The sequence below is a fragment of the Furipterus horrens genome, unplaced genomic scaffold, assembly GCF_987537825.1.
Source record: "Furipterus horrens unplaced genomic scaffold, mFurHor1.1.pri manual_scaffold_2, whole genome shotgun sequence".
Classification (NCBI taxonomy): domain Eukaryota; kingdom Metazoa; phylum Chordata; class Mammalia; order Chiroptera; family Furipteridae; genus Furipterus; species Furipterus horrens.
In genome coordinates this window covers 47728183-47754661 of record NW_028327172.1, presented here as the reverse complement: position 1 = coordinate 47754661, position 26479 = coordinate 47728183, and the positions used below count along the sequence as shown (strand labels likewise).

The following is a 26479-nucleotide window of genomic DNA, read 5'->3' as shown; positions in this document are numbered from 1 at the left end:
CCGGGAGGCAATGAAGAATCTCTTAACAAAAATCAGGCAGCCCTGGCTGGTGTGGCTCAGCAGACTGAGCTCCAGCCTGCGAACCAAAGGGTCGCAGGTTCGATTCCCAGTCAGAGCACATGCCTGGGTTACAGGCCAGGTCCCCAGCTGGGGGCGTGCGAGAGGCAACCACACATTGATGTTTCTCTCTCTTTCTCCTTCCCTTCCCCTCTCTCTGAAAATAAATAAATAAAATCTTTATTAAAATAAAAATCAGGCAATGGGAAACCACAAGAGCACAACAATGGTGTGCCCAATGCCATTACTGGCCTATAAACTTCTACAAATGCCAAGTAATATCAGAGTTCAGAGGAGAATCCTTTCTGGATTGAACCAGTCTCATTGTAGTGACCATGGGTAAGTTAGTAAATCTCTTTACCCAATTCTAAAACAAAGACAGAAAAGAATTTATTCCATCCACCTTAAAGACTGTTATAAGGATCAAATAAAATAATGTACATGAAAATCTTTTGGTAAAGGGTCTTGACCCTTCATTTATAAACTGCATCACTTTGGACAAGCTGTTTAATTTTTCTGAGCTTCCAATGTCCTACCTTGTAAAGTGGGGATAATTCCATCTATCTTACCGGGTGCTACGTCTGACGAACAGCACTTGTGGTTAGTATCTTAGTTGTTACATTGACTTATGCAATATCAACTAGTCAATTATGCAGTCAGTAAGTATTCACGGAGTACATGAAGAGTACAAAGTCCTGATTAGTCAGAACTCACAGGAAATACAAGCAAAACTAGATAAAAGTTTAAGACTACTACCATACTGCTCATGATCAGGTCAATATAAGGAAATAGCATCCAGTACCTATGATCTTAAAGATTTCTCCAGAATCTGAGGCAGGAATTAACCAAGAATATGTTTAACTTTCTCACTGGCATTCCTATGTACCCGCACACATGCACAAGCATGCACGTGTGTGCGCGCGCATGCAGAAACATTAGGACTCACTGAGGAAAAATAAATCTCTCACACTTGAAAATTAAGGAACTGCATAGGCAGCAAATCTCTGGGTGAGGGTGAAGCAGTGGATTATACAAGCCAATAATTTATGTTAGGGTTTCACAAAATGTTAAGACACTAGGAAAGGAACCAAAATAAGTCAAATTACATCAATAAAAAGGTATGACTAGCTGTGCTGCCTGGACTGGGATGCTATTTCTTGCTATAAACACAAATGGCTAGAATTTGGATGGCTAACTAAACAGTGCAATAATAAAAACAAAGTATGTTATAATAGCTGCTGCTAGATCCACAACCTTGGGGATCAATGAAATAATGCCTGCTGCCATATGTATACAATCTCGTGGGTTTTGTTTTTGGGGGGGAAATAAGTTCATATCATTTCTAAACTAGCAATTTGTCTGCCTAGCTTTTGCTAAGTCTGTTATGGTTACAATAAAATATAATCTTTCATATTAAATCACTTATGACCTTGGTAAAGTATTACTTTATATTAACTGACTCTTGGGATGCTTTAATTTTATGAAACATGCACTTTAGTTTTTAAAAGTATGAAAGCAAAACTAGATATTCCTAGTCTACTACATCATGTTAACAAGCCAGCCAGACCTGGGAATACATAAGAAAATATACACCAAATCTCCATCTAATTACTTTCAAATATGAAAGGATACCTGCAATTAAAAACAATATATAACCTATATTTTAAATCCTTAAAACACACAAGACACAAATCTGATTGGCCTCCTGGATTCATGACTCCCGCCTAACGTTATTCCCCAGGAAAAGGTTACCAAACAAAGTAAAAAACTGTGGGGAAAACCAACACCCATTTTAGGGCAAAAGTCAGCAGCTTTAAAGATATATGATGACAAGTATTTCTGGAATACATGGTGAAAAGAATTAGAGAAAGATTCTAGTTCATGGATTAGGCTAAGACATGCACAGTTCAAAAACAGGTCATGTAGTTTCATTAAGCTCAAAATTTAAATTACAAATATGTAAGTAGGAGGCAAGTCACCTTTGTATCACTTATTTAAGTCAGATTACCTTCCTCTTCATCAGTAAACTGTCTGCCTACTGCAGAAACGGGACTGAGTATTCCGGACTGAGAGAGAAAATGGATTTTGGTGGGGTCCAGGATCCTCTGAAGAGCAGTGTGAGAGCACCAGGCACCAGCAGTCAAGGGGCATCTGGCAGGTAGTAGGAGCTCAATAAACAAATGCTGATATAGAAGTTGGGAAAAGGGCACACAGAAAAGGACCTGGGAATATGGCAATGACAAACCTGCCTGCTTTGCTAACTGATCACAGGTCCTGAAGCAGACAAACACTAAAGCTGCCGCTGACAACAGTAACGCGAATGCCAGTGCCCTGCCTGGAGTGGTTTCTTCTGTACCAGAGAAGCAGAAAGGCATCATGATTGAGCCCCATATACAGTGAAAAAGAAAACATGATTTTTAAAAGGATATTATATTTTTCTTTTTATAATTGACTGAACTCCTCTAGTATTCAAAGTACCAGTATGCAACAAATAAGGAGCTTGTGCCAGAATACAAATAAATGCACTCCTTCCTTCACTTAAAATGCCTTCGTAAGAAAAAAAAAAAAAAAATTCAACTAAGCAGTGTGCTTATTGACATAGTTCATTTGCACTGGTATGGGCGCCTGATCTTGCTGTCGACTGCCAACGAGTAGCTCTGTGGACTGCAGACTGTGCTGATCTGTGGACCACACTCTGAGGAGCACTGGTATAGACACAATGTATACCCTATTGATGCTCTTCTAAGGAAAATAAGTTAGAAAATAATCACATGCTAGTAGAAGGAGGGCCATAAAGGGAACTAATATTTACTAGTATCATTATTGTTTCAGGGTTTTTACATATATCACTTTAATCTTCATAATAACGCTGTGTTGGCAGTATTACCCTTCTGAATTAAGGTTCAGGGAGGTGCTAAACATTAAAGTCATGTAACTAATATAGATACGGAAGCCATGAAAAGCACCCCTTAGATCCCTTGTAGCAGGGAGTATAACTGACTGATGGTTCCAGCTACTGCACCTCTGGATCCTCACTGCGTTCGTGCCATCCTTCCAGCAAGCTGCTCCCCGCCAATGACGGTGCACAGCAGGGGTGCTAAGGCAAGCCCACTTGGGTGAGACATGGGACCCCAATGGGCAACTTCGGCTTGAGGACTTCTGATCAAAGAGGACAAACCTTTCTTAGAACTGAGTTGCACTCCAAGCTTCTTTCTATTCTGTCCTTCTTCCCTCCTTCTCCCCTTGTACATCTATCATATATGCATTAGAGTCTAAGGGCCCTTTACACCTTCAGCTTCCTTCTCCAACAAAACTTTTGTACATCTAATTCCCTCTTGAGGGCAGCTTCCTGTTGAATGCAAACTAATGTAGCTAGTAAATGTGGGTACTGATATTGAACCATGTGACTATTTGGGGGAAAGAGAATGTCAGTACAAAATTCACTACAGTGAATCTAAGACATTGCATTTTACACACAGTAAAGAAATTTTGATACAAAGAACAAATTAAAAGGCTGCCACTGCCTGAATTTCTCTTTCTGCACCTGGGATAACACACTGAGAGAGAGGTCCAATGGTGGAAAGTAATGATGTTGCTAGTGAGATGATAGAACTGTGTGTGCTAGCAGATTTGCAAATCCACCACTTCCTGGTATCATTAACTCTTATTGCCAGTTTTGAAAGAGCTATAATAGCAAAAAGCCAAAGCAAAACAAAAGGGCACCATGCTGCCATGGTGCTGTCATAGCCCCTGTGGGGAGTAATTTATGGATTCCTCAAATGGAAAGTCATGTTAGCAGCTTTGCCAAATGTCTCAAATGGATATGATAATGAACAGAATTGAGAGATACTTACTGAATATCTATTCTGGTTAAGGGATTCATCAGAACAATTATATTTTATATATTTGTGAACTACCTGTCATATGAGGCAACTTCTTTTATACTCCCTAACCCTCCAGAGCCTAGTTTAGTACAATCAATTAATATTCTTTGGCTGGTATATCCAAAAGGTACACACAACTCTGTATATATTCTGAGTTTCAGATTAAAATTAGAAAACCAAGATAATTTACAAAGTACAGGAAACTAGGATAATGTATTTGTTTAGAAAAAAAGAGTATATAAAAGTAAAGATAATAATTAACTTTTAAAATAAATTATATTATGTATATTTTAATGGCTATATTTTAGGGAGAGAAAGAGAATAAAAATGACAACATAATAACGAATGTCTTTACTTTTCACATCTTCCACGTCTTACCAGAATGAAAGATCTTAGACCATTGCTAAGAGCTTTGCATTCTCTTGGACTCTTAAATTCAGATATTAATAACTCCTTTATAGAAATAAATAAAAAAGCACTGATGGAAAAAGTAAAGTGCATTAGTGTTCGTGTTATCTCTCCCAAATATGAATTTAATGGGTATCTTAATAAGGAGATATAAACTAATGTCACCGATTAGGAAATATATCTACTCACATCTGTTAGAAGCCTTTAACGGGGCTTGATGGTGATGTCTGAATGGAATTACTATAAAGCAAATGATGAATTAGTGTTGAGGTAAAGGGATACATAAATGTGCCTCAGAGATGAAACAATTATATTTTATATCACAAGTTAAAGGTCAACTCAAAAGACAGTGCAGTCAGTCTTTAAGCAGGGATAACCAATCTGGCTAAGCCCACTGCTTGGAACTTGCTGAAGCTAAGCTGTTTTGATAGCTGGGCCACAGTCTTCCTTGGCTATAATAACCTGAAAGTAACATTTACATGTTATAAGTCTCTTTTAATCTCCTAAATACCATGAACTGATGCTTATCAGATTTTAAGACATAGGCACATTCCGCTAAGATGACTTCATTCTCAGGGGACCTCATCATTATGAAGGCTTATTAAAAGGAGGTGAAGGTTCACAAGGCTTTAAGAATCCTAAGTGACATTATAAACTAAACCTAAAAAAACCTTTTTTTTTTTTTTTGGCTTGCCTATACAAAGTAATTTCCTTTTCATGGTTAGTTTAGTGGTCACAGTTCAGCAAACTTTGGATAAAGTGACCACCACAATTAGTGTATCAAAAATATAGACACCATTTCTATCACTCTCTCTTCTAATTAGGTTCAGTTTCAACACTTATTGCAAGGGCTTGACCTACAAGTGGTAAATGCCCAAACACCCACAAACTCACTTACTAGAGGGCATTTGAGAAATCATTTACTCTTTTATGTATATATTAAGAAAAGATATATATCTAAAACTCAGTCTATTTATTTGTTCAGAGCTTATTTTTATATTACATGTACTTAAAATGATCCCAAAAGTTGTTTCCAAAAAATATAAAAAACACTCTATACAGATTGGTTTCAGTGATTTATTTAAAATTCCTCTTCCACGAAGGAGTTATTTAATTACCCTAAGCCTGAAAGGGTTATTGTGAAGATTAGGGATGAAAAATAAAAAGCGTTTTGCATATAGATAATCAATAAAAGCAGACCTTTCATATTTGTGAAGCTAAGATAAATGAACATCCAATTCTTTTTCTTCTGGTATATGACAACGAAATATCAAGTCCTTAGTAATGACAACTATTTCGCAGACACTACAAGAATTCAATGAAATACTTTTTTATTGCTGTCATCCTACCATTTTTAATGTCAAGATATAGCATACATATAGGAAAATGCCGAAAACACGTATATACATTGTTATTGTTATAAAGCAAACCCCTGTGTAACCAGCTCTCAGTCAAAAATCATAATGCTCCTTGTACCCCAGGAGCTCCCTAAGAGCCCCTTTTTCACTGTAACCCCTCCTCTCTCCCAAAGGTAGCACTACGCTTGTTTTCTGTATAGGTTGCATTCCTAAAATATAATTTAATCTTGACTATTTTTTAACTATATGTAAATAGAATAGCATTGTGGAGATCTTTTGTTTTGTTTCTTTTACTCCACATTATGTTTATGAAACTTGTCCTTAATACTGCATATAGCTCTGGTTTCATGGCTGCACAATATTCCATTACATAATCATGGATTACATTTCCTGATTAATGATAAACAGATTGCTGACAGATTTTAAGCTGTTTTCCAGTCTGGCTATTATGAATAGCACTGCCATAAACATTTTCATATACACATCTTCAAGTTCATTGGATAATGCCAAACTTTTCTAAAATGATTTTATCAATTTAAACTTCTATCACCTCTGCTGTAAGAGCAAGTAATTTATTGCTTTTTAAAAAAAATCATGTATGTGCTCAAACAACATGGGAAAGAATCAGATTACTGCTAGAAAGAAAGGTTATTTTTTAAATAATAGTTTATTTTTTATTGTATTTTTTCCATTACCATTTATCCCCCTTATACCCTCTTCCCCCCTCCACCACGCCCACCCCACAATCACCACACTGCTGTCCGTGTACCTGTGTCCTTTCTTTTTTGCTCCATACCTCTATCCCCCAACTCCCAGCCCCCCACCCAAGCTGTCAGCCTGCTATTAACTTCATTACTTTAAAAAAGGATCTAGGGCTTAGAAAGATTAAGAGGCTTGCATAACGTTACAGTAAGAGGCACACTGAATTAGAGAACACAGAGGCAACTAAAGCTGGAACACGATCTCGGGCTTTTTCTAAGACATTAAGCTGCCTGCAAGGCAACAGTACGATATAACTATTATCTATAAATGTGAACACAAGGGGGACAAAGATAGAAATGTTACAAGTAGTTAGAAAAAGCCTACAAGAACATTATGTTGTACAACAGAGATCTGTGAGCCCTATTATATAAATAAGAACACTGAGGCCCAGAAAGAAACTTCTTATACAATGCCATGTTTATCAAGGGGCAACACTGAACCAGGAACTGAACCCAAGTCCATTTGTGCCTGTGCTCCTGGCCACAGTATACTGCCCTACAACCCACCCATGGTGCGGAAGGCAGGGGTATTTTGATTTTGTTAATTTTATTAAGAACTATTGAATATCAAAGGGCAACTATACACTATTAAGGAAATAAATGTAGCTAGGTAACCTCTTTAAAGTTGGAATCTTTACATCTGCTGGCATATTGTATAATTTGATGGTAGAAGACAAACACTAATGAATAGGTTAAGAAACCTGGTTTCTAGTCCTGGGTTAATCATGAAGCATTTGTGCCATTTCAAGAATGTCAAGAAACCTCACCAAACCTCATATTTACCTGAAAAAAAATTATATATACATGCATATTTTATTATAAAAGCAATATATACTCAATTTAAAAAATCAAATATAAAAATATAAGTAGAAAGATTGCCCAAAATCCCACAAAACAAACATACAATCACAATTTTGGTCTATATCTGGGTAGTATTTCACCCCCTGATAAAAGTAAATGTTTGTTAGGTGCCTTTAAATTTTTATTTTAATAATTGTAATCATATTTTGTATTTAACTCCAAATCCTTCTTTCTCCACTAATAACATAGTTCTATGCTATTACTTAATCTTCATAAAAATTTTAATGGCTATTAATGTTCCTCAGATTATTCAACCTACCCCTAGATAATAGCTATTTTCAGTTATGCTAAAGTTCTTTAACCTGTTTTCAGAAAGTTAGAATTATTTCCTCTGATAGAGTTCCTGAGAAGAATTACTAAATCAAAGATGAAAATTCTTATGAAACCTACTTCTGAGAAGAAATTGTGAAAATCATTTTATGAACTTTTTGTGTGAAAGCACTTTAAAAACTCTAACACACTACATAAATGTATGGTATTGTTATTACCTCATATTAGTCCATATTGTACTGGACTCATATTGAGCTGTTATTTACCAGGTATGGTACTCCGTAAATCTCTGCTTATTTTCTATAAACAAAATCACCAACATATAGCATACTGTTTGCAAACAGTGCCTTAGAGAATCTTAAAATCTTTTTAATGATGCTGTAGTAAGTAAAAAACCTTGAAGGTGATGATTTTTTTTTTTAAAAAGCAAAGAACAGACTGAAATATGAGTGGTAACATTAAGAAGCACAAATTTAAAGATTAGTCCTGATACGGACCTCAGAGTACATAAAGCTCAACCCCTTTATTCTTTAGATGAAAAAGACTAGGCCCAGTAGAAAGAAAGCACTTGCCCAAGGTATCAGCAAGTTAAAAGAGATGGAACGGAACACTGAAACTTCCAGTTGCTGGTGTTATGTTCTCTCCATTAAAGGTTTTTGGAGTCCGGAGATGACAACATTTCATTCCTCCCATTGTATCTACTCAAGTTATTTAAATGTAAAATGCTTATCTGAGTTTATAATCTACACATCCTTTGAACTGACAACTTACACAAGTATTTCCAAAGCTATTGCTGTAAATATAGGACTATGATTTGGGTGTATCCACAGATAACTGTGGGTCTTTTCTCTCTTTTTTAATAAGATAAATTAGCAAAACATTGTTATCACTGGAAGTTGCAAAACCTAGATTTCAAATCAACTGTGCTATCCTTTCCTAAAAACTAGCGATCCTGAGTTTTGAATCAGGACACCTAGGTTCAAGTTTTGGCTTGCCCACTTAACAGTTCTGTATGACCCTTAGGTTGTGCCCTTAACTTCTTCGAAGCTTGGTTTCCCTATTAGCAAAAGAGGGCAACTGTAATGTAACTCTGTAACTCACAGGGTTGTAGGAGATTGTAAGGAAAAGTGCCGTGTGACCTGTACAACGCTAGGCTATAAACATTATTATGATCTGTGTAACGATTACAATATGTAACAGAAAAGAGAGAAAAGTTTAATTCTCAAAGCACAATCTAACCATCCTTAAATTCAGGTGCGTCAAAGCCTGACTCAGTTTCTGTTTTCATAAGGATGAACAGAATAAGATGACATTGGTATTTTTGTATTAATACTTTGAATATATAGTACCACATTTTCTATACAGTTCTAAAATGGTCTCGCTTTATTCTGTAATAAGTCAAAAATATCAATTTACTAATAGCAAAACAAAGAATACTGCTAAATTTGGGGGGAGTGATCTAGGAATGCAATATTCCACCTGATCAAAAATGTAATATCCCAGAAAAGGGTAACATGTCATAGCCTTTAAATGCAGATGAGGTGACAGTGAGAGGTGGATTCTACTGCCCAGGAACGCAAATAAGTCAGGTCATCACGAAGCGTAGGGAAGAGGCCCTGACTGGCCCCGGTGTGTAAGTCACCTCTGAGCTTTGCTCACACTAGTCACTCTACCTTCCCATCTCCTCTCCCGTCCCCTCTACTTTTTTGGAAGCAAACTGTGACACTTTAGAGGCCCAGTCCGTGTGCTTCCTTTAGCAATACTTCCCAAAGAAGTCTTCACCTATCTGTATTATTTGCTCACACTACACTGTAATGCCAGCCTTCTAGAAGGTTTAGGAACCAAGTGCTAGTCATCCTCGTCTCCCCAGTGCCCAGCCCAGCACCTGAGAGAGAGAAAGTGATCAATCAGCCCTACTTGGAGGCATAGAAACACCAAGAGTAAAGAGAAACACTCACACCAGTTATAGGACTCAGATGAAAGAAAAGAAACATTTTACAGCAGTAAAATGTGCCAAGCAGAGGACAAGAATGAAGAAATGAGCCAGACAGTGGGAGATGGCAGTTTAAAATTTTTTTCTAAAAGCTATCTATAATCCAGTCTTTGCTCTACTGCTGTGGACTGCTTTTACACATCGCGAGGTGACTGGCAATCCTAGGGAGGACTGGGGGAAGAAAGGAGGTAAAAATGGAGAAGTAAAGTCTGACACCAGTCCATGACTTAGCAAATTCTTCACACTTAGTTGCAAAGCCTATGAATTATTTCCTTAGATCTTATATCATTTTGTGGATTCCATAGCCTACTTTTATTTTTTTAAAGGCATAAAATTGTAATGGTTATTCACAAAAGACTTGAAATAGCAAATAAATTTATGAAGTATGTAAACTGATTCACTAATAATCAAAGAGCTATAAATAAAAACATGGAGATATTATGTTTCTTCTTTAATAATAAAAGGTTAATAACACAATATTGGCAAGAGGGTAGAGAAACAGATAAGTCAAATTTTAAAATGTATATATTCTTTGACTCAGCAATTAGGTATTTATCCTAAGGAAATAACCAAAGACATGTACAAATATCTAAGTAGAAGAATGCCTATCATGACAATGTTTTCACTGATAGGGAAATCTTGGAAATGATATAAATGTCCATCAACAAGGAAACTATTAATTACAGTATACCCATACAACAGAATGCAATGCAGACAAGAAAATTTTATACAACTATAATCATCAATATGAAACTATCTTCACAATATAGTTAAATGAAAAAAGTAGCACAGTATGAAAACATTTATGTAAAACTTTGTCTCTTTAACTTAATGTATGTATATGTGCATAGATGTTTAAAAAGATGTTGACTAAAATATTACAATGGTTATCTCTGGGTAGCAGAGAACCAAGTGGTTTTAATTTCTTCCTTAATGCATTTCTGTACTTTAAAACAAATTTATTCTGCAGTTGGATCATTTATATAATAAAAAGTTATTTCTATTTTGAAAAAAAATAAAATAAAAAAGAACAAAGATTACCTTAAGTTGAAACTAAAAGCTCACTGATAGCAAAATAAGTGTCTGAATACTTTTCCTTTCTCTATATGGTACTCTCACTGATGCAGCTAGAGAGGCAGTTTCCTCCCCTTCTTTACTTATTCTTAAATTACATTTAACTTGTAATCTTCCGTACATCTTCGCCTCATTTTGTATTTGTGAAATACAGGATTTTTTAATAACAATGATTACACAGCACTTTGCATTTTATTTATTTAGCAAATACTTACTTAGTACTTACTGTGTTCCAGGAACTACTCTAAGTGTTTTACAAATATTATTTAATCTGCATAATAATAATGCATAAAAGATAGGAATTATACCTACAATTATAAGTATTATCATCTTTATTTTATAGATGAGGACACTGAGGTACAGAAAGATTAAGTAACTTATCCAAAATCATATAGCTAAAGTGATAGAACTGGCATTTGAAGCCTTGTAGTCTAGATCCATAGTACTTATTCTTAAACACTCAGTTATGCCAAATCTGTTTTAGCTCATTTATTCTAGGATTTTGGCTTTCACTTGATAAGTTTAAATTAATTAGGATACTAATTTTATTTTCCCTGGCAACCCAAGCCTGCACAATCTTAAGTGTTTTTCTCTAATAAGTACCAAAATTTACATAAAACAACTTTTGAACTTCATGTCCTTAAGCAGCTTAAACCTAAGCTATGCCAGTCTCTTTGATGCCAACTAAAATCAGACCAAATTCATTTTTCATATATATTATTACTCATAATTCATTTCACAAGGCTTAACCATAAAAACAGTTATAATTTATAGTCTATCTTTTCTAAACTAAGCACTGTCCATTGTATTTCAGTTGAGGTGCATTCTTTAAATAATCTCCCAGCAAAAATGTCATGCATCGTGGTGTTCTGGAAAAGGCCAACATCATTATGAATAAGTAGTTTATTTCGTTAACTGAAGAAAATTATATGCTAGCTTAAAATACTAAAATGTTCCAAGTAAAAGGCTAATATAAACCTTTTAAAACAACTAGGATAAATGAAGAGATAGAAGTTATCAAAGATGCTAAAACCAAGTAAGGTTTCAAATTTATACTTAGCTTTTAGCCACAGATAAAGGAGAAAACTGTGATTTAATGTTTCTGTCTGATAAAAGGAAACAAGCAAGTACAGTCCCCTGAAGTTAGAGACAGAAGATTAGGATCTGAATGTCTTTGCTCACTCATCAGAGATTCAGTTTATCTAAATGTAACATGGAGGTAACAATAGAAAGATATTTAGGGCTTTTGCAAAGGATGAGAGATTATATGTGAAAGATCACTGTACCCTAAAATAAGCTATATAGACATAAGTTACAATTATTTTATTTTTCATTTGGAAAGATATTTTTTGGCATTGGATTTCTCATTTCAGTTTAAAGTGGGAGAAAATGTCCAAATGAGGTAAAAATAAATTGTTTTATCTTGTCAATTGATCCCTCTCAGCATTTGAAGAGTACAGTGATCACAGCTAATACAGCATTAAAAGTGTCTAATAAACTGGTTAATAGTTGACATGGTTCTTTAGGGGAGCAGAGGGAAAGGAAATTGGGACAACTCTAACAGCATAATCAATAAAACATATTAAAAAAATTAACAATAAAAAAATAAAAATAAAAAATAAAAAATTAATAATGAACACAACCAATTATTTGCAACTACAAAAAGGTAATATGTTATCATGGAACTTTTGAAAACAATTATATTATTTCTCTATCTCAGTTAGAGCCTTCATTTAAACTAGACAGAGGTCAATATGCATTTAAATACACACATATTTAAATAGAAATAAGTTAATTAACCATCAGCTTTAAGAGGGAAGAACAATCTCCTGACTAACTCATTTACCAATCTTTCTTTCAATAAATATTTATTGAATACCTGAAACATGCCCAGGGCTTTTACATAGACCACATATAGGTCCAAGTATAAAAGCTGGTAGCTGTGTGGTGCTGGGGCCAAAGATGGTCAACCAAAAACATCTTTCCTACCCCCACTATTACAGTAACCTCTGATCCAGCCAGGCTGGTGTTGATCTATCTGAAGTGGTCCTTCCTCTGCACCTTAGCTCCTTCTCCCCTCTCATTAGCCAGATACTTCCATCCTTGAATTTCCAGTTCAGGTGTTGGATCTTTCTACTGAAGTATTCCTTCTCCACATTAGTCTAACAGAAATGACGATAACAACCAATCAAGAGCAAAAACTGGCAGCTACCATTTACTGAGTACCCTGTGGACAAATTCTGAGCTACAAACTTGACATTCATTCATTGTTTCTTGTACCCACAACAATCTTACAAAGATTATTCAATCTTTATAGAGATAAGGGAATGGAGGTGCAGTGAGATTTTATTACATTCCCAAGTTCATCCAATCAGTGGGACACATATCCAGATCTGTGGAACTCTCGATTACCATAAAGCCCTGGCTGGTGTGGCTCAGTGGATTGAGCACTGGCCTGCGAACCAAAGGGTCACCGGTTTGATTCTTGACCAGGGCACATGCCTGGGTTGTGGGCCACGAACCAACCGATGTTCCTCTGATAAATAGATGTTTCTCTCCCTCTCTTTCTCCCGCCCTTCCCCCTCCCTCAAATATAGACACCTTGAGGGTAAATTCAGCCTTTCATAGGCCTTGCATAGCTCAAACACTTTGATATTTGTGGATTGAAATATATATCATACATACACACGAAGATGTGATTTTTCTACTCTTAAAGAGAAAAAAAATCACACAAAGGATTATAAGTTAATTATAATCATCTTTGAAAGTGAGAATTTGGCCCTGGCTGGTGTGACTCAGTGGATTGAGCACTGGCCTGAGAAGCAAAGGGTCACTGGTTCAATTCCCAGTCAGAGCACATGCCTGGGTTGCAGAACAGGTCCCTGGTTGGGGGCGCATGAGAGGCAACCATACACTGATGTTTCTCTCCCTCTTGTTCTCCCTCTCTTCCCCTCTCACTGAAGATAAATAAATAAAATCTTAAAAAAAAAAAAAAGGAGAATCTGACTGAAAATGTGCTTGTCCATAGCAGCATGAAGTTTAACTTTGAATTGATTTAGTGGAAACACTTAGGATCCACAAAAAAGCTGAAGAGACAGGATTTCTGCCATTATAAATGGCTTTAATAATTATTTACCTTACTGCATCTCATATGTGAATGTCACTCTGGAAAGCAGAAACATATTAATATATGTATATGTAAAACACATATTTATGCTAACAAGTACAGTAACTAAAACCTTATTTTTAAGAAAAAAACCTGGAAGAACAAATGTCCAAGATTAGAAGAATAGTTAAATAAATTATAACATATGCACACAAATAAAATATATATTAAAAATATTAAGACTCTTTAATGGGTAGGGAAATGCCTGTTTTCAAGAAAAAGAAAAAGATATAGAAACGTATGTCTGTTATCTTAACTATGTAAGAAAAAGACAAAAAAGTTTGGAAGACCAGAAGGTGCATGTAAACGGTGGAGTTGTAGACTATTTAAAAAGTTCTGTCCTTCTATCTTTTTTGTACTTAAAAAAATTTCTACAATTGGCATATATTATTGTATTTAAAAATATTTTTTAAATAAAAAGATATAGAGTGGTACTAAGTATAAAGATAGGGTTCAGAAATCAACCTTCATATTTATAGTTAATTTTTAACAAGAGTACTAAGACATTTTAATGAGTAAAGAATAGTCTTTTCAACCAGTTTTTTCTGGGACAATTGGATATTTTCAAGCAAAAGAATGGAGTTGGACCCCTTCCTTACACCATACGAAAAAAAAAAAAAAATCAATTCAAAATGGATCACAGACCTAAACCTACAACCTTAAACATTGAAGAAAGCCTGAAAGTACTTGGGCTAAACTTTCTTAGGTATGACACCAAAAGCACAAACAAGAAAAGAAAAAGTAGATAAAATTGGACTTCATCAAAACTAAAAACCTTTGGGCTTCAATGAACATTATCAAGAAAGTGAAAAAAAACACAACCTGTGGAATAGAAGAAAATATTTGCAACTCATATATCTGAGAAGGGACTTATGTCTAGGTTATATCAAGATGTCTTACAACTCAACAATAAAAACAAATGACCCAATTTAAAAATGGGCAAAGGGTATAAATAGACACTTCTTCAAAGAATATATACAAATGTCCAATAAGCACATAAAAAGAAGCTCAACATAATTAGTCATTAGGGAAGCTGAAATCAAAATCACAATGAGATACAACTTTATATTCAGTAGGATGGCTATAATTTTTTTAAAACCACAATAAGTGTTGGTAAGGATGTAGAGAAACTGAAACTTTTATACATTACTAGTGGAAATGTAAAATGATGCAACTATTTTAGAAAATAGTTTGGCAATTCCTCAAAATATCAAACATAGTTACCACAGAGCTCAGCATTCCACTATGAGATATATACCCAAGGGTAATAAAAACATATATCCCCACAAAAACTTGTACATAAATGTTCATAGCAGTACAGTAGTCCCTTTCTATATCGTGATTCACTTATTGTGGCCTCACTGTATAGTGGGATCTTTAAAAATATTATAGTTAATTATTTATCATGGATTTTTCGCTATATCGTGGGATGCTGCGGTACTGTATACGTATGTCATTAAAGTTATGTAGGTTTAAGAGTGTAGAATATGTTTAAGAACATAAGTGTTTATAAAAGTGTGGAAAAGGTTAATAAGAGAGTGGGAAAGGTTAATAAGAGACTGGGAACGGTTTATGTGTGGGAAGGGTTTATAAAGCCTTAATATATATATAAATACTAAAATAAACGTAAGGTTCCTACTTCGCAGATTTTCACCTATTGCAGGGGGGTCTAGAACATAATACCCGCGATAAGTGAGGGAATACTGTATTATTCATAACAGCCAAAAGTGTAAACAACCCAGATGTCTATCAACTCATGAATGAATGAATAAAATGTGGTATATCCATACATAACTGCAAATTGACAAAATGATTTGGCAATAAAAAGAAATGACTGATACATGATACCATGGATGAACCTTGAAACCTTGGTAGGAGAAAGAAGCCAGTCACAAAGAACAGGTATTTTATGGTTGTATTTATATGAAATGTTTAGAATAGGCAAATATATAGAAACAGAAAGTAGAATGGTAGCTCCTTAGGGATGGAGGTCTAGGGGGAATGGGGAGTGACTGCTAATGGATACAGGGTTCTTCTGGGGTGATGAAAATATTCTAAAATTGACTGTGTTGATAGTTGCACAACTTGATAAATACACACTTGAAATGGGTAAATTATATCTCAGTAAAGTTGTACTTTTTAAAAATATATATAAATATAGGTCTTAAAAATAGTTTCTACTATATTACTGGCAAATTTTATAGGCAGTTGGGGGGCATTTTGACTATGAAAATATCCTTGGAATTTTTATTCTTGATTCCAAGAAGAATTAAGAAAATGAAATGCATTTTCTCCCAAGTGTCATATACATTGGACTGCATGTTTAAGAAATAGACATGAATTTAAGCTGCTAAGTGTAAGCTGGCATTGATCCCTTCTAAATAGCTGTGCACTGTGAGTCCCACAAGTAGTCAAGTTTTAGAGAAAGACCATGTTCTTGGCAGAATAGAGGTTTCCAACTGCTGTTGGAAGCAGAAGCTACTTTTACTTTCTATGAAGTCTTAAAACAACTTAATGGGAAAGAGGTAATAGACTAAAAGGAAGAGAGGTCATGAGGTCCCCAGATTCTAACTCTAGTTCTTCTACTTAACTCATGGTCTCAGGGTCTCATCTGTAAAAGGCAGATGACAGTCTGTGCCCTAACCATCTCGTAGGATTGTAGTAAGACCCAAGTAGGAAGGAAGGAAGGAAGGAAGGAAGGGAGGAAGGAAGGAAGGAAGGAAGGAAGGAAGCAGGGAAGGAAGGAAGGAAGGAAGGGAAGGAGGGAGGACAAAGAAAAGAAAAGAAACAAGATACAGCTGGATTTGACCTCAGAAGATTTGGTCTTGAATTCTGTTTGCCATTAATAGCTTTGTCATCCTCCGGGAAGTAAGCCTAGCAGCAACTCAGTTTTTAATCTCTAAAGATAGACCTGGTCAACATACTTCACAAAGTATAAAATGAGACATAGAAATAAAAATATACCAAAAGCTATTACATTCAATACAAATGTAAATCATCATTAGTATTTGTAAACTGTATCTTCAAAGCACTGCTCTTAAGTTCTTGAGCTTTCCAAGAAAGGAGAGGACTGGCTTAAGAAAAGCCAAAAGCTATAGAAAGAATCCACAAGCCTTGTGCCTTGCACTGCACAGTACTGCCAGAATTCAAATTGGAAAGTCTCTTAGACAATGTGTCCACATTTGCAGAACTGGCACATGTGTCTTGGTTTATCAAACTTGAGCAATTAAAGTGTTTCATAGGAAATCTAGATGGCCACATTTTTTAGGACGGTGCTTCTCAAACTTTTTTTTGTGTGTCAAGATCCCTTTACACTCTTAAAATTATTGAGGACCCAAAAGAGCTTTTGTTTATGTGGGCCATATATATCATACGTTAGAAGATAAATTGAGAAAACTTTAAAACATTTATTAATTCATTTTTAATAAAACAATAGAAGTGTATTACTTGTTAATGTAAATTATATCTTGCTGAAATACAAACTTATTTCCCAAAAAAGAAACTTAAGAGAGATAAAGGATATTTGTTTTATAGTTTTGCAAGTCTCTTTTGCAATTCCGCCTTAACAGAAGACAGCTGGATTCTCATGTATTCTCCCGCATTCATTTCATTACCATATGTTGTTCCATAGGAAAAATCCCACCTCGTACAAATATGTAGTTAGAAAAGAAAGGAGTATTTAATAGCTTTTTCAGATAATCGTGGTTATTCTTCTCTGGTACCCCTAAACTCATCAAGTAGTAGTATCTTAAAGGTTAGCAGCAAGGTAAATCTGAAAAAAATACTCTTCCCATCTGTTATATTAAAATCCACTGGTCTTGGGCACTTCGAAGAGATCTTTACCTGTATATGATTTCATAGCATCATACATTGGTTACTTGGGAAATGTTGGCTCACTGAGTTAAAAAGATTTTAAATGTTGACATATTCATAAAATATTTAAAAATCAGTTGTTAAATATCACTACCAACTTCATCTGAAACATCTTCAAGGAATGGGAAGCTGTCAATCTCATGAAGGCAAACACAAGTTTTCAGAAATATCATTTTTCATTCAAAATCTTAAATTTTATTATCAGTTGACCACATTCACTCATTTTAGTCACCCCTTTTAACCCCCTGTCTCTGTCAACTATCAAACATGCTCTCTGTATCTGAGTTCAGTTATTGTTTTTAGATTCCACATATAAGTGAGAGCATATGGTGTTTGTCTTTCTTTGTCTGACTTATTTCACTTAGCATAATGCCTTCAAGGTCCATCTGTGTAGTTGCAAATGGCAGGATTTCACTCATTTTCATGGCCGTATACACATATTGTATCACATTTTCTTTCTTTATTCATTCATTGATGGATACTTAGGTTGTTCCCATGTCTTCAGTATTGTAAATAATGACACAATAAACATGGGTTGGGGGGTTCATGTCTTTTCAAGTTAGTGTTTTCATTCCCTTTGCATAAATACCCAGAGGTAGAACTGCTGGATTATATGGCAGTTCTATTTTTAAGTTTTTGAGGAATTTCCATACTGTTTTCTATAGTGACTGTACCAATTTACACTCCCACCAACAGTGCACAAGGGTTTCTTCTCTCCACATCTTCGCCAACCCTTGTTATTTCTTGTCTTTCTTATAATAATTATTCTAAAAGGAGCAACTGTTGTTCTGACTTTAATTTTCCTAAAAATTAGTGACGTTTAGCACCCATAACATATTTTAAATCTGTTCACTTCTCTCCATCTTTATCCCTATAATCCATTAGAGCAGCTAGAGTGATCTTTGTCAAAAAAAAAAAAAAAAAAAGTCAAATCACGCCACTTTCTTGCTCAAAGTATTCACTGGCTTCCCTTCATTTACAGAATAAAATTCAAACTCTTTACTATAATCTCTAAGGCCTTAGATATACTCCCCGGCTGCCTCTTCCCTTAATTACTATGCTCTTACCACGTTAGCCTGTCACTTAAACACAACAAGTTCTTTTCTTACTCAGGACCTTTGCACTAACTGTTCCCATGCTCTTAAGGAACTTACTGTTTCCTAGCTCTTTGCATGGCTGCTTTCTTGTCATCTCCATGTCGTAGCTCAGTATCACTTCTTCAATAAGGTTTATTTGGCAACTTTATCTAAAGTAGGTCCCTCTAGTTATTTACTATTATATCACCTAATTAATTCCTATCACAACACTTATCACTACCTAAAATCACTCTGTTGACTGTCTCTTTCCATTTGATAATAAGCTTAATGAGGCAGGAACCTTTTTATTTTTTTAAACAGCTGTACTGAACTATAATCACATACCATACAATTTACCCATTTCAAGTGTATAATTTCAAGTGTTTTTGGTTTATTAAATTATTTTTAATTGTGGAAAAATATATAACATAGAATTTGTCATTTTAACCATTTTTAAGTGTATAATTCAGTGGCGTTAATTCACAATGTTGTGCAACTATCACTACTATTTCCAACATTTTTTAATGATCCCAAATAGAAATTGTAACCATTAATTAATAATTCTCCCATATCCCCTTTCCACAGCCCTAGTAACTTCTAATCTATTTCCTGTCTCTATGAACTTGCTTATTCTAGATAATTCACATAAGTGAAATTCTGTACTTGTCCTTTTGTGCCTTATTTATAAGGAAGGGATCTGTGTGTCCTCTTCACTGCTCTATTAGTTAAGACCTAACTTAGTATATATGGGGTGGGGCAAAAGCAGGTTTACAGTTGTTTGTATAGAAAATAATACAATAATTAATAAATAATAACATGAGAATAAACCCTGTTTCCTCTACTCACAACTGTAAACCTACTTTTGCCTCATCTTGTATATAGCACACAGTAGATTTGCAATTATTTGTTGAACCAACTAATTCATCCATTTTAAGCAAGTCACAGCTTTTCTGGATCTCAGTTTTATAGCTGTGACGATGCCGTATCACAATTCATTCATTTATTAAACATCTTTTGAGAATTTGTAGTGTTTCAGGCATTGTGTTTACTCATGAAAATATCATAATGTGCAAAATAGTTACTGTCTCTGCTCTTAAAAAACAATCAGTTCCTTTTCTATTTGGGAACATCGCCTTCTTTGATTCTGTGCACATTTAGGATGGAAATATAAAAAACAATGACATATATGGAAGTAAGCCTGTCGTATACGATACTACACTGTAGTGACAGATGTCAAAAGCCATGCTGTCTTCAAATTCATTTAATATTAGCTGCTCTTCTCATTTTGCAGGGTGATGATGAGGGTCACATGAATATATATGTGCACATTACAAACTACAAATGTAAGGTAAAAGTATCATACTTCTTGATTTACTACATTTTATGCTTTGGGAACTAAAAGCAAACTACTGTGCTATACACAAATTCTAATATAAACTTACTGACAATTATGGCAGGACCTGGTTTTTAAAATCAGTGTTAATTATACTGTGCCTGAATTTTGCCAGACTCATTCCTATAATGTTAAATGCTCACCAGCAAAGAATGCTCTTTCCAGACAAAGGGGCTGACACTTGAGATACATTAGTAAATGGTGCTAAAAACAAGACACTTTGCTTTATTCACTTTCACTGCCAAGCCAGCACGCACACACACCTTTAGACAGCAATGACAGGAAGAGGGCAAGCGGGCCTTACTAATCTTCTCAGCTCTTCAAACAACACTTGAGGATTTCTACTTGAAGGCCTGTCTTTCTAAGCTTGTGCTTTCAAAACTTGGGCTGGACTGATCCCAAATACTGAAGTAACAAATATTACTAAATTCTGTCATTTCCTCTACCAAAAAAGTGATTTTACTACTACTTCTGGTTGTGATGAAAGGTCCTATTGACTATTCATTCAAATCCTTAAGCAAGTTATGGATGCAGTATTAAATGACTTCACTACTTTTTCTCTGGCACTTTAACACATGCCAATGCTTTCATCCACCTCCCTAGCGTGGCTTATAGATTACCGAGGCGGGGCCATTTTAACAGTATGATTTGTTCACATCTCTAGAGATAGGGTATAAATGAGAATGGCTGAGAAGACAAAGTCCCCTTTAACAACATGTATTGGTATTGTGTATAGAAAAATAAACCTTCAAAAGTTAGAAATTTCTTATTGATATACTACCTGATTAGGAGCCATGATAATTAATGGTTGTTTGATTTGTTATAAACTGAAATGTAATAAAACAATGGTAGGAAGGCCAAAGGCAAAATGAAACATTTCCAAGAAACAGCAAGAGGTGGAAAAGAGTTGAAGCAAGGAAAGGTTAAAGGTCACAAATTTGCTATAAGTTTCTTCTTTCTAAGTGCTAGGAAAGGGGCTTCCTGAATGAACTCTGAAACCTAAGGAAGTCTGTTTATAAGAAGTTCATTGGCTTCTCTCCTTTTAAAACGGCCACAACAGTTATAAATTTTTTTTTTTAAATCAGAGAGCATGATACTTGCTCTCTCTGGATTTACAGTGGTTAACCTATGGATCTTAAACACAAACACAAGTGTAATCTCTCATTCTCAAAGAGTATAAAGTTACAAATGATACAAAATTACTAGAAGTAACCCATTTTTTAAACATATGAATAAAATTAGTTCAACCTACTTGTGGCCTTGGTTCAGTTAAGAATAAAGTCAGGGGCTACTTGGGAAATGCTCCATAGTGAGGACCAAACAGATACTAAAGCTGAGTCTGGTGTGGAAGGCTGGCTTCACAAAGGTTTCCACCGCACACAGTCAGCCTCCATCTTTGTCCTGTTTTCAAAGCAAGCTGGGCTATTCTTAGCACCTCTTTATACCAACTTTTGGCATTCCTGTTGGGCCCTAAGAAGAAAGAATTAAGTGTGTATGTGTGTGGGGTTTGTGAGAAAATACAGGCATTTCAGCTTTAGCCTTAATCAGGAGTAGGTTTCACCTGGACTCTTCCAACAGCCTTCGGACCTAGGGCGTAGGTGCTTAGAGCAAGAAAATAGGGCAAGAAGAGAAGAATCTCTGAACTCAGATCAGAACTCAGTTCTACTAAGTGAGGCCAGTGTTACTCATATCCTGATTCCCAGACTCTGGACCCCAGTATTCATGTCTTCTTTTCAACGATGGCTGACTTCACATGGAGCAGCTCTCTAACTTATTTAGACCTCTTCTTCCTTAGTCTGCTCAGTTCTTGACCAGCTCTAAGTACTGCCTTTTCCATGGTACGACACCCGTGATCAGTAGTGTGAGCCTGGTAGCCCTGAAATTAGAGTCCTGTTTCATAGACTGAGATACTTTTCTGTCAAAAATGAGGGGAGGGAAAGCATCAGTTGTGGGAAGAACAGCACATGAAAAGATGAGTCATGGGCCAGAGACTGTGAGCAGGGCTGCTTGCCTGGAGTAAAGAACATGAGCTGGCGTGGCAGTAACCATAAAAGCAGTACGACTGAGCGAGCAATGAGTGTGAGGTTATAAAGCAAGTGGCCAATTGAGGACTGCAGACTAGAAACTGGATCCAATGGCAGAAAAGGATAAGACTCTTAATAAGAACCGAAGTAAAAAATAAAACATTAAACTGGGGTTGGACAAGGTGACGAAAGGCTAAGATGGCACCACATAAGGAATAATTCTAAATCTATCAGGAATGAATAAGGGAATTGTTTAGTGGATCTTTAGGTTCATATAGAGAAAAGGCAATCTGGGCTCATATAAACAAAAGAATCACAAACCTTATTGTTTCTATAAAATGGAAAGCTCTGAGGATACAGGCGATAATGTCTTTAAGTAACAGCCATACCCTGGACACTCATCCATGTATTCTTCCACTTGGAAGGATTTACAAATAGAGGCAAATCACTGAAGATGATCTTCCTTTACAACTAGAAAATTTGTGAAATGTCTATGTCTTGAAATAGAGTCAAGTATGCTAAAGAAATGCCGCATGTTTCTTTCAGGAAAATGCAAACCCAAGCAAGCATCCGTTAGTCTTTTCCATGGTATGTGGAAAGACATTATTTAAATGAGATATTAACTGGTGTGATGTTGAGAGAACCACAAAAATCCAATATGGGTTGGAAGGCCCATGTGCTTGGTCTTTTCATTTTTGGTCCTGGATAATATGATGAGAAGATGATTAAGGACTTGCCAAAGCCACTAAGCTTGTACTGCACAAACAACTCCCAATGCAAAATGAGTCCCTCCAGAAGTGGTCTAAAAGAAGCAGGGTGAGAAGAAAGCTATTACTGGTCAAGCTGCAGAGGCAGAAGGTGATAGAGCCCACATTCAAGTATAGTCTACTAGCAAGTGACGCTCCAGCAATGGGCTTCTAACAGGAGGATTCCAGTTTGTATCCATTGCTCCTCTGTAGTATTTATAATGGCAAAGAAGAAGACTGTGGCCAAAAAAAAAACAACTTTGTATTAACACTGTAACTGGCTAAATGAAACAGTCAACTGTAGGTGTATGTGGGAAGTAGGAGAGGACTGAAATAGGAATTACTTACCTGTGCTATATTTTTGTTCAGAAGATAAACACCATAATCAAATTGCAGCTTCTCCCCTCCTTTTGGGTATAATGGAAACCTAAAAAAGGTAAAGTAGAATCAGAAGTTTTCCAAAATTTGGGTAAAACCACCTCAAAATTGTTGACAAAGGTGTAAGTTTCTTGGATACAGTATAAACATTTGCAGACTTGGACTAAGTCAGTTATAGTCATTGCAACCTATTATCTTAGTATCATCATCACATTAGTCAAATTAAAACAATGGCTACTTTGTTTCAAAGAAAAACTGAATAGGTCATGCAACAAGGGAGTAATATATTAGCGAGTGGCCCTAGAGGGATGCTGGGGGGTGGTGGTGGTAGAGGGATTGAGGAAAAAAAAAAAGAGGGGTGGGGGGAGAGAGCTCAGGGACTCGGACAATAGTGTGTTGATTGGGGGCTAGGAATGAGGAAGAGGGCTGGTGGAGGTGGAAGAGGTTATAGGAGGGATAAATCTAGATGAAAAAAATAAAATAAAATAGAAAATTAAATTAAAAAGTGATGCACTAACCTCAGGAAGTTAGAGCCACTATGTTTCATATTTACATATCATAACCATACCACCCTAAGGTTAAGATCCTAGAAAATTTTTCCTCTTAATATATTGGACCTGACATCTCAAATTCTACTAAATGGGAAAGGAAGAGTAAGGAAAAAAAACAAAAAAAGGCATCAGAACAATACGTATATATAATTTCCATTTCATTTAAGGTAGCCAGTCAAATCAACAGCACTAATATGAGTAAAAATTCATCAACAATTCATTCATATTTGCAGTGGTAGCTATTTGGATGTTATGTCTCCAAGGCAATGTACTCATGCCATAGAGTTCTCATAAGACTTTCCATTTTAACCTGATTCACAGAAGCAACAAAGGCAAGAGATCTGTGCATCCTTATAAAGATAATGAGTTATTTTAGAGAATAAGTTTTTCTCACTATTTCCCTTTTTCTACTCCTGCAAATGAAGAAGGAAAGGTTACAGTATACCTACTTAGTCATACTTTCCCCTGATTCTCAAGACCAAGCATACATTTTATCCTCTCAAAGAGATTTCTCTACAAACAGATAAGGTCCAAGAAGAAACTCCACCTTCCTTGGTTCTGCAATATACAATTACTCTCAAGAATAAAATTATCTTACTGAAATAAATGGCAGGTGACCGTTCCTGGATAGTCTTAATTTCATTTGCCTGAGGAAAAGATACATCCCATAAGACCTGGAGGATATTGTATTTTTTAGGGAAAATAGAAGAGAATTTAAAAGCCTTATATTAAGCGCTCAAAGTGCTGATTACATAGTGTCCAAAAAGAAAATCTGTTGCGCTGTAAATTTACAGGCACTGGGGAGTGAGCAAAGTCATAAACTGTTTTTATTCTCTACTAAAGAAATAGCAAATGCTTCACACACCCATCAAGAAGATAGAGCTTTGTATTTACTTGAAGCAGTAAAAATTAAATTACAGCATGTGGTTTGGTCCTAAATTGAGATGCATAAAAATGACAGCAAAGCAAATTCAGGATAAACAAAGTGGAACACCAGGCTTTCAAAGGCTGTCTGACAACCAGTCAGAGGCATGTTGGGCAGCTTGCAAAGAAACTGCCTATTTGGAAGGACATAACAACATGGAGGCACTTTGGAAGAAATCCACTATAGCCCTAAAGCTCTGTACTTTGTAGTTGTTATTCTATAAACCATCACACGTAGACTGTCTGCATAGCTCTCCAAATCCACAGTTATCTCCACTTTCAAATTATAAATACAGAAACTATCAAAAATATTGGAAGAGTACATTGAAATAAGCATGCATTTGTAAACCAAGCCTCTGTACTCCTAAAAAAACTGATCTCAAAACATTGACGTTTTTTTACTTTACTGGAACTTCTTTGTTGAAGGAACCACAAGGTATATATGTAACATTAAAACAAACCTAAAGAGTGATTAGAGCTGAAGGTTCAAATAGGGCAATTTTAATTCAGATCATATATTAGGATAAGAGTTCACATCTTAAATTGCTTTGGAATTCTTAAGTAGTCCCTTCAGGTTGAATAGTTTAATGTCCTATAACTACCAGATATTCATCTTGCTTTGCAAAAGTGCATGGATTTGAAGGTCTATTAAGCAATCTTAAAAAAGGAAATCTATTTTAAAGGGTAAAACCTGTTCCCATCAAGACACAAGACAGAAATTAAAAGCACCTTAATTCAATATAGAGAATCGTATTAGCAACTATAGGTGGTTTAGATAAGAACGCGATCATTCAAATACAACCAGAAAAATGTCCTTACTATCACGAACAGGATTCATTAAAGGGGAGTATTACATTAAATAACATTTCCTATTATTACACTCTTACAGAAAAGGCAATTAAAATGAGCAATATTAAATTCTTTTTCAAATAAATTATATTCCCAAATTGTTTAAAAAATTCACTGACTCTAGATGGTAAAAAATCAATAAATTAGTAATAAATAGATTATTTGTGAAGATAATTTGGAGATCTTTAGTACATAGTAATTTGAGTATGAAATAAAGAATTATGTCATAACCACCAAAAACCTAATATGATCCCAGTCTATACTACAAGGAACAGAGCAGATAATCAGGGAACATACTAGTGCCAACTATTTTGTACTGGGTCCAACTATACTGAGAGATCTATGTTCAGTTGTTAATTCTTTTTACAAGTATACAGATAAAGAATTGGAAACTTTCTTAGAGGTTACGTCTCTTGTAGGTTTTGTAATAATCCCATTTGATTATAAAAAGTATGCAGTGCAGTGGAGTGGCCCAGTGTTGTTGTTATTGAAAAGAAAATGGCTGGCCTTGGTCACCTGCTTAGTTGAAGAGAGATGACCTCAGTATTAGGTGTTCAATTACAAATTCAGTACTATTTCTATTGCCTCTGAGTCACTGGGGGACACAATTTTGAGAGAAATGATTTAAAGGATCAGAGGAGTTTAGCCTGGAGTATAGAAGTCTCAGGGACAGCAAGTAAAGGGCTTTCAGAAGGAAAAGGGTTGGTTTTGTTCTCATGGCTTCAGGCAGAGAGAACCAGAATTAAAGGTAAAAGTTATAGGAAAATCGATTACACCACAGAGTTAGTTAAGATCCAAAAGATCTTGGGTAAAGAAAGCCAATCAGAGACTGG

General features: G+C 35.5%; 1 protein-coding gene across 1 annotated transcript in view; it reads right to left on the bottom strand.

Annotated features, from left to right (window-relative positions):
* UVRAG (UV radiation resistance associated) overlaps positions 1–26479 on the bottom strand; it is a 289384-nt gene that overhangs the window by 48759 nt on the left and 214146 nt on the right. The window contains exon 13 of the mRNA XM_090265619.1: positions 23293–23371. Within this exon, the coding sequence (XP_090121745.1) occupies positions 23293–23371 (79 nt within the window). The remainder of the gene's footprint in view (positions 1–23292; positions 23372–26479) is intronic.